At 48.0% G+C, this 10,000-nt stretch overlaps 1 protein-coding gene across 9 annotated transcripts in view; it reads right to left on the bottom strand.

Moving 5' to 3' along the window:
• LOC112235039 (caskin-2-like) overlaps window positions 1-10,000 on the bottom strand; it is a 103,253-nt gene that overhangs the window by 33,415 nt on the left and 59,838 nt on the right. For all 9 annotated transcript variants that reach the window (XM_042316330.1, XM_042316332.1, XM_042316333.1 and 6 more), the window contains 2 exons: window positions 1,825-1,970; window positions 233-328 (listed from right to left, as the gene is read on the bottom strand). In XM_042316330.1, the coding sequence (XP_042172264.1) occupies window positions 233-328; window positions 1,825-1,970 (242 nt within the window). The remainder of the gene's footprint in view (window positions 1-232; window positions 329-1,824; window positions 1,971-10,000) is intronic.

Genomic DNA, 10,000 nt, shown 5'->3' with positions numbered 1-10,000 from the left:
CATCCCAGATCCAGAGGGGTTGTATCTGTCCAGCTGTGACCTCTGTCTAGACTAACACAGGCCATGAGTTACATCACTGCAGCCCATCCCAGATCCAGAGGGGTTGTATCTGTCCAGCTGTGACCTCTGTCTAGACTAACACAGGCCATGAGTTACATCACTGCAGTCCCCCTGTCTGTCTCTGTGAGCCTGGGCCAGTGGTGGGGGAGGAGAAACACACACACAGTCTTACCTTGACTCTACCGAACTCACAGGCCAGGTCTAGGGGGGTCTTCTTGGTTTTGTTGATCAGACAGGGGTTGGACTGGTGCTGCAGCAGCATCTCAGACTGAGAGAAACAGACAGGCAGGGAATCAACACACACACACAGACAAGATCAAATACCATATACACACTGTCACCGGGGCCATTAGGGGAGTAGGTTATGTTATGTGGATGTGGTCATGCAGATAACATTACAACACACATAGCCAGGGAGATGATGTCAGATGTTTCTATCAGCACCTGGTGCTGCCTGCCGTATCCAAGGACACAGAGTATTTGGTGAAAACAGACAGTCCATTAGCCCTGGTCATTCTACTCTGGGAATACATAGTAGACTACAGGACCGGAGGCTGTTACCATCAAATGGGACTTCATGGTCTGTGCAGATAAATGCTTTTCACACAAACTGTGGTCCTAAAAGGCTTACAAATCAATTAATGTGGCGTAACCTGAACACATCCTGACAATGCTTGTAGGATAGTTCCTGATCTATTTCCCAATTATTCCAATTCCATTTCGTTAGTTTTTTTCTTTGCGCTCAATGTGCAGTTTCTCTAAAGATAAATCAGATCAAAGCCGAACTGTGTAATGTAGTAGGGAGTTGTAGTTTCCAACAGGCCAATATTCTACATAGTTCAGCACAGGAAATGTGGGTAGTTAACTACAATGACCATAATCCATTGCATGCATACTTGTCCCATCTGTGTGGGGCATACACAGAGGGAGCGCACGATTTAGAGCAGTTGCACGAGGTATCTCTACCTGAAAACACACCATCTATCATCATGGGACTTTTATTAATTGTTTTATTCTGTGTTGTTAAAGCGAAAACCATAAATCGGACCGAAACCAAATCGACTTATCACTCAGCACTACAGGGGGTGAGACGGGGACGGACTGACGGACGGGGGTTAGTAACAAAGACAAGGTTCCTAATCCCCCCTAAACCTGATCACCTGACTCCCCATCATTACCCCCTCAAACCCTACAAATCCAATAACCCTCATCCTGCCTCGTTCTTCTCTCTCCCTCTCCAATCCAATCACACCAACATGCCTCTCCTCTCCCAGCTTGCTACGTATCCCCTGACCCCTCAATCTCTTAAATGACTGTACCACCAACCACCACTCATCCTACTCTATCCCCTGCCAGATCACATCTGTTTTGGGGCTATGGCTGTGATTTGTTGACAGTTTGTTTACTGTTTAAGACTTAAGTGGACTGACCAAACATGACCACACACATCTAAATCTCAGATAAGTGACCCACAGTAAACCAGCATCAGCTTTGTGGACAGAACAGCATACATTCTACCCAATCCAGCAGAATGGGGAGATCTGTTGACAGTGCTTAACGATGTCTGTCTGTCTGTCTGTCTGTCTGTCTGTCTGTCTGTCTGTCTGTCTGTCTGTCTGTCTGTCTGTCTGTCTGTCTGTCTGTCTGTCTGTCTGTCTGTCTGTCTGTCTGTCTGTCTGTCTGTCTGTCTGTCTGTCTGTCTGTCTGTCTGTCTGTCTGTCTGTCTGTCTGTCTGTCGGTCTGTGTGTGTGTCTGTGTACTGACCACGTCATAGTGTCCGTACTGTGCGGCCAGGTGCAGGGGGATGTGCCCATCCTGTGAGACCCCATTGACTCCAGCTCCGGCCCGCAGCAGCATAAGGACAGAGTCAGCCTTGCCCTGCCATGCTGCATAGTGGAGCGGACGCATACCTGCAGGAGGCAGCACATCTATGATCACATACAGTGGCTTGCGAAGGTATTCACCCCCCTTGGCATTTTTCCTACTTTACTGCCTTACAACCTGGAATTAAAATGGATTTTTGGCAGGTTTGTATCATTTGATTTACATAACATGCCTACCACGTTGAAGATGCAAAATATTTTTTTTTATTGTGAAACAAACAAGAAATGAGACCAAAATAACAGAAAACCTGAGTATGCATAACTATTCACACCCCCAAAGTCAATACTTTGTAGAACCACCTTTTGCAGCAATTACAGCTGCAAGTCTCTTGGGGTATGTCTCTATAAGCTTGACACATCTAGCCACTGGGATTTTTGCCCATTCTTCAAGGCAAAACTGCTCCAGCTCCTTCAAGTTGGATGGGTTCCACTGGTGTACAGGAATCTTTAAGTCATACCGCAGATTCTCAATTGGATTGAGGTCTGGGCTTTGACTAGGCCATTCCAAGACATTTAAATGTTTCCACTTAAACCACTCGAGTGTTGCTTTAGCAGTATGCTTAGGGTCATTGTCCTGCTGGAAGGTGAACCTCCATCCCAGTCTCAAATCTCTGGAAGACAAACAGTTTTCCTTCAAAAATGTCCCTGTATTTAGCGCAAACCATCATTCCTTCAATTCTGACCAGTTTCCCAGTCCCTGCCGATGAAAAATATGGTGTTCTCCGGGTGATGAGAGGTGTTGGGTTTGCGCCAGACGTAGCGTTTTCCTTGATGGCCAAAAAGCTACATTTTAGTCACATCTGACCATAGTACCTTCTTCCATATATTTGGGGAGTCTCCCACATGCCTTTCGGCGAACACTAAATGTGTTTGCTTATTTTTTTCTTCAAGCAATGGCTTTTTTACTTGCTACTCTTCAGTAAAGCCCAGCTCTGTGACGTGTACGGCTTAAAGTGGTCCTATGGACAGATACTCCAATCTCCGCTGTGGAGCTTCGCAGCTCCTTCAGGGTTATCTTTGGTCTCTTTGATGCCTCTCTGCTTAATGCCCACCTTGCCTGGTCTGAGTTTTGGTGGGCGGCCCTCTCTTGGCAGGCTTGTTGTGGTGCCATATTCTTCCCATTATTTAATAATGGATTTAATGGTGCCCGTGGGATGTTCAAACCTTCTGATATTTTTTTATAACCCAACCCTGATGTGTACTTCTCCACATCTTTGTCCCTGATCTGTTTGGAGAGCTCTTTGGTCTTCATAGTGCCGCTTGGTTGGTGGTGCCCCTTGCTTAGTGGTGTTGCAGGCTCTGGGGCCTTTCAGAACAGTGAATATATAATGAGATTGTGTGATCATGTGACACTTAGATTGCACACAGGTGGACTTTATTTAACTAATTATGTGACTTCTGAAGGTAATTGGTTGCACCAGATCTTATTTAGGGGCTACATAGCAAAGGGGGTGAATACATACAGTGGGGAGAACAAGTATTTGATACACTGCTGATTTTGCAGGTTTTCCTACTTACAAAGCATGTAGAGGTCTGTAATTTTTTATCATAGATACACTTCAACTGTGAGAGACGGAATCTAAAATAAAAATCCAGAAAATCACATTGTATGATTTTTAAGTAATTCGTTTGCATTTTATTGCATGACATAAGTATTTGATCACCTACCAACCAGTAAGAATTCCGGCTCCCACAGACCTGTTAGTTTTTCTTTAAGAAGCCCTCCAGTTCTCCACTCATTACCTGTATTAACGCACCTGTTTGAACTCATTACCTGTATAAAAGGCACCTGTCCACACACTCAATCAAACAGACTCCAACCTCTCCACAATGGTCAAGACCAGAGAGCTGTGTAAGGACATCAGGGATAAAATTGTAGAAGGCTGGGATGGGCTACAGGACAATAGGCAAGCAGCTTGGTGAGAAGGCAACAACTGTTGGCTCAATTATTAGAAGATGAAAGAAGTTCAAGATGACGGTCAATCACACTCGGTCGGGGGGTCCTTGCAAGATATCACCTCGTGGGGCATCAATGATCATGAGGAAGGTGTCAGCCCAGAACTACACGGAAGGACCTGGTCAATGACCTAAAGAGAGCTGGGACCACAGTCTCTAAGAAAACCATTAGAAACACACTACGCAGTCATGGATTCAAATCCTGCAGCACACGCAAGGTCCCCCAGCTCAAGCCAGCGCATGTCCAGGCCCGTCTGAAGTTTGCCAATGACCATCTGGATGATCCAGAGGAGGAATGGGAGAAGGCCATGTGATCTGATGAGACAAAAATAGAGCTTTTTGGTCTAAACTCCACTCGCCGTATTTGGAGGAAGAAGAAGGATGAGTACTACCCCAAGAACACCATCCCAACCGTGAAGCATGGAGGTGGAAACATCATTCTTCAGGGATGCTTTTCTGCAAAGGGGACAGGACGACTGCACCGTATTGAGGGGAGGATGGATGGGGCCATGTATCGCATGATCTTGGCCAACAACCTCCTTCCCTCAGTAAGAGCATTGAAGATGGGTCGTAGCATGACAACAAGCCGAAACACACAGCCAGGACAACTAAAGAGTGGCTCCGTAAGAAGCATCTCAAGGTCCTGGAGTGGCCTAGCCAGTCTCCAGACCTGAACCCAATAGAAAATCTTTGGAGGGAGCTGAAAGCCCGTATTAGCCAGCGACAGCCCCGAAACCTGAAGGATCTGGAGAAGGTCTGTATGGAGGAGTGGGCCAAAATCCCTGCTGCAGTGTGTGCAAACCTGGTCAAGAACTACAGGAAACATATGATCTCTGTAATTGCAAACAAAGGTTTCTGTACCAAATATTAAGTTCTGCTTTTCTGATGTATCAAATACTTATGTCATGCAATAAAATGCAAATTAATTACTTAAAAATCATTCAATGTGATTTTCTGGATTTTTGTTTTAGTCTCTCACAGTTGATTTTTAGTTTCTCACAGTTGAAGTGTACCTATGATAAAAATTACAGACCTCTACGTGCTTTGTAAGTAGGAAAACCTGCAAAATCGGAAGTGTATCTGTGGCAAAGAAGGGGGTCGAGTGATAAGTGGCAGATATGTGAGAGCAGAACTAATAAACGGGCTCTGCCCGATCACTAAAATGGCCACCCCTGTCAGAACTACAGATCACAAAATGGCCGACCGCCAAAACTACAAGTCCCAGAAGCAAGGGGAACCCTCAGAAGGTGGAGCCGACTCACAGATAAAGGGTCAAGAAAAACCAGGAAGAGGAAGAGAGAGTGCTGGAAGAATCTATGAACAATAGAGAAAGAGACAATAGAGATTGGTGGGATTTACCGTGTATGACTTGGATTGTTTTGGACTTACCTGTTGGCGTTTGGACCTGGACCTACCGAGAACCCGATTTGTGTACCGAACCCTGCTATCCTTGACCTCGCCTACGGCCTGGTTGGACCAGGACGGAGAAACAAACAAACAGGTACTGTCCTGTTCGCAAGAACTCTCATTCTTGGGTGATTTGGTGACAGTTTACCATTTAATTTGTGACAAACGCTCCTAACCTTGAAGAGGTTTGCCACACGTGGTGGAGAATATGGGCATGGACTAACATACCACTGGTTAGGTAGAAGAAAAAAAAAATAAAGGTTCAGTTAGCACTCCAAAGGGGAGTCAGGTTTTTTTTTTGTTTTGGCTTTGTTTGGTTAACACAGTTTCTCAGGAAAATGAGTATGGAGGGAGCCATACAGGCCCTGTTACAAGCGGCGGCCGCCCAACAAGAGGCAACTAGAGCTCAACAAATAGCTCATCAGGATGCAATGCGAATGTATCAGGACACGTTACAGGTCCAGCACCGCACCAACCAGCTGCTCAGAGAAGAGCAAGAGAGAAACACCCGGGAGTTAAGAGAAGGCCTAAAGGGGCTAGCGGACCAAATTGGGGCTCAAGTACCAGCTGCAAATACCCAGAGGCGGGCCAATCATTTTCTTCAAAAAATGACAGCACAGGATGATGTGGAAGCATATCTTACCACCTTCGAAAGGACGGCAGAGCGGGAGAAGTGGCCGAAAGAAGAATGGGCAGGGCTTCTGGCACCATACCTGGCAGGGGACGCTCAAAAAGCGTATTTCGACCTGGAGTTGAAAGATGCACAGGATTACGATAAACTAAAGGGAGAGATCCTGACTAGACTGGGAGTGACCGATACCGTGAGGGCACATCGCTTCCACCAGTGGTCCTACCGACCGGGACAACCCCACGAACACAGATGTTCGACTTGATTCACCTGGCACGGAAATGGTTGCGACCAGAGACCCGGTCATCCGCCGGGATCGTCGAGACCATCGTACTCAACCAGTTCCAGCGAGGTCTACCCCGAGAAGTGAGACGATGGGTTGGCCAGAACAAGGTACTTTCCGCCGACCATCTTGTGGGCCTGGTTGAACGGTATTGTACGGCAGGAACAGCTGAGCAAGCACAGGAGGAAAGATTCCCGTTCCCCAGGCCTGGGCGAACCAGCGGACGGGGTAAGGCTGTCCCAACATATGGCGGGGGAAGAGAGCAGCGTGGGGCCATAAGGAAAGAATCAGAATCATGCCGAGACACTGAGGGAAAAACGGAAACCGGGACTGGGTGTCGAGGGGGTCTCCCCCCCAAACCCCTATTTTCTGTTACAATTGTAATCAACCAGGACATATTGCAGCCTACTGCCCTATTAAAGAAGAGCCAATGCAATGTAACCTTGGTGAAAATGAAGATGATATACGGTATGCATGTCCTGTTGTAACCACTGTACTTGAAAGATCAAGAAACAAACATATGTGCAGGGTGAAGGTTGAAGGGAAAGAGGTTGAAGCACTGCTGGATTCCGGCAGTATGCTAACCCTGGTCGTTGCAGGCCTAGTGCCGACTCATAAACTGGATACAAGACAGGATATCAGTGTTACATGCATTCATGGGGATACCCGTCTGTACCCCACGGCCTTAGTGAGCATACAAACAGAGGACGGTCTGCTGGATTATGAGGTCGGCGTGGTCCCAAAGATGCCATATGATGTAATATTGGGTAGAGACTTTCCTAACTTTGCGAAGTTAGGCCACAAGAATGGCATAGTTGAGAAGCCAACAACCCCGACCAAGCAGGAAGAAGCATGGGGCCTTCAACCAAAGCCAAGAAAAGAGGTCTCCCAGGGGACAACATCACAGGTGCTTGTAGGGGAGGAGGAGGATGAAGTGGCAAACCTCGCTGATAACGAACAGCCCGGTACTAGTGGGGCTGGGGTCGATCTGAATCCAGAGGACGACGATCTAGAACCAGCAGACCTGGCAGGGTCCTTGACTAATTTTGGGACGGCCCAAAACCAGGATCCAACCCTGCAGCAAGCCAGAGCAGATGTGCAGGTCGTAGATGGTACTCCCATAAATGGTGGGATGATGCCTAATAGTTTTCCCCACTTCATCATGAAAAAGGGTTTGGTGTACAGAGTCTCGAAAATAGGGGTTGATGTGGTGGAAGAGTTGTTGGTTCCCACTCGGTACCGGAGGACAGTACTGGATCTAGCTCATGGGCACATTCTGGGGGGACACCTTGGTATCGATAAAACCCGAGACCGGATTGTAAGGAGGTTTTACTGGCCAGGAATTCAAGCTGAAGTGGCTCTGCATTGTGGAGAGTGCCCGGAGTGCCAGTTAACAGCTCCCCGACCAGCTTTTAGAAGCCCGTTAGTGCCACTCCCCATAATCAAAACGCCATTTGAGAGGATAGCGATGGATTTAGTGGGCCCACTACCCAAATCCGCCAGAGGGCACCAATACATTCTGGTCATTCTAGATTATGCCACTCGCTACCCAGAAGCCATTCACCTTCGGACGATGACTTCCAAAAATATCGCAAAGGAATTAGTGCTCTTGTTCACCAGGGTAGGGGTTCCAAAGGAGATCCTTACCGACCAGGGGACCCTTTTTATGTCCCGCCTTATGGCGGACCTTTGTAAACTGTGGCAGGTGAAACAGTTGAGGACATCGGTTTACCATCCTCAGACGGACGGGCTGGTTGAGAGATTCAACCGAACCCTGAAGTCAATGCTCAGGAAGGTAATCGAAAAGGATGGGAAAAACTGGGATTGCATGTTGCCGTATCTGATGTTTGCCATTAGAGAGGTTCCTCAAGCCTCGCTGGGGTTTTCTCCCTTTGAGCTGGTATATGGGAGGCATCCCGGGAATCTTAGACATCGCCCGGGAAACCTGGGAGCACCAATCCACCCCGTATACTAGTGTCATAGAGCACGTCACGGCAATGCAAGACAGGATAGCGACAGTCATGCCCATCGTCAGAGAGCACATGAGACAAACACAAGAACACCATCGGCACACTTATAACCGGCAGGCTACCCTGAGGGAATTTCAACCGGGAGATAAGGTGTTAGTGCTGATCCCCACGGTAGAGTGTAAACTACTAGCCACATGGAAAGGACCATATGAAGTACTGGAGAGAATAGGAGAAGTCAATTATCGGATCCGACAGCCAGGTCGACGGCCCCAGGAACAGATTTATCACATAAACCTGTTAAAAGCATGGAGAGAGAGAGAAACACTAATGGTCACATACCCCACACACATTCAGGAGACAGCCGAAGTAAATATTTCACCCACTCTGTCCCCAGCGCAAGTACAGGAAGTAAAGACCCTGATCCAGAAAAACAGAGATGTGTTTTCAGAGGTACCTGGCCGAACTGAGGTTACGGCTCATGATATCGTTTCCCTACCAGGGAGAAAAGTGAGTATGAGGCCATATCGGGTACCCGAGGCTCGACGGGCCGCGATTAGAGCAGAGACTGAGAAAATGTTGACAGCGGGGGTGGTCGAAGAGTCACATAGTGAGTGGTCTAGCCCAATTGTGATGGTCTCCAAGCCCGATGGGTCTTTGCGGTTCTGTAACGACTTTCGGAAGGTAAATGAAATCTCGAAGTTTGATGCCTACCCCATGCCCCGAGTAGATGAACTACTGGAGAAAATTGGTCATGCTCGGTACATTACGACCCTTGATCTGACAAAAGGGTACTGGCAAATTCCTCTGACCCCCAGGGCCAAAGAAAAGACAGCCTTTGCAACACCTGACGGTTTGTTTCAATACACCGTCATGCCATTCGGCTTACACGGGGCCCCAGCCACCTTTCAACGGCTCATGGACAAAGTCCTAAAACCGCATAAAGCATACCCCGCAGCTTATTTAGATGACGTGGGGATCTACAGCCCAGATTGGGAATCCCACTTACCCCGGGTACAGGCAGTGTTAGATGCCCTTAGAAAGGCAGGGCTCACGGCAAACCCTGCCAAGTGTTATGTGGGGTTAGAGGAAACAGAGTATCTGGGATACACTGTAGGAAGAGGGTTAATCAAACCCCAACACAAGAAGGTGAAGGCAATTAGAGAATGGCCGAAACCAGTAAATAAGAAGCAGGTCCGAGCCTTCCTAGGGCTGACCGGTTACTACCGGAAGTTCATCCCAAGTTATGCCACAGTGGCCGCCCCACTTACCGACATGACTAGAGCCAGAGGGCCAAACATGGTCAAATGGGATGAAAGGGCCACCAAAGCATTTAGGACATTACAGGAGGCTCTCTGCTGTAACCCAGCGCTGGTGGTACCAGACTTTGAGAAAGAGTTTGTGGTTCAGACGGATGCCTCAGAGGTCGGCTTGGGAGCAGTGCTATCCCAAGAGGTAGAAGGGGTAGAACACCCCATCCTGTTTTTAAGCAGGAAGCTGGAACCACGGGAAACCAACTACTCAGTTGTTGAGAAAGAGGCGCTGGCAGTAAAGTGGGCTCTAGAAAGCCTGAAGTACTACCTGTTGGGGCGCCACTTCACCCTCATCAGTGACCATGCCCCACTCACCTGGATGCATAGGGCTAAAGAGAAGAACGCTCGGGTGATGCGGTGGTTTTTGAGTCTCCAACCGTTTCATTTTGACTTGAAACACAGAGCAGGGAAGGAAATGGGAAACGTGGATGGGTTATCCCGCATGCATGCATATTTTGCTGCGGTAGCCCGACCTAGGGGGTCGGATCTAGGGGAGAGATATG

This window comes from Oncorhynchus tshawytscha, unplaced genomic scaffold, assembly GCF_018296145.1.
Source record: "Oncorhynchus tshawytscha isolate Ot180627B unplaced genomic scaffold, Otsh_v2.0 Un_contig_635_pilon_pilon, whole genome shotgun sequence".
Taxonomy (NCBI): Eukaryota; Metazoa; Chordata; class Actinopteri; order Salmoniformes; family Salmonidae; genus Oncorhynchus; species Oncorhynchus tshawytscha.
The sequence above is the reverse complement of the archived record's forward strand: the minus strand, read 5'-3'. Positions and strand labels throughout refer to the sequence as shown.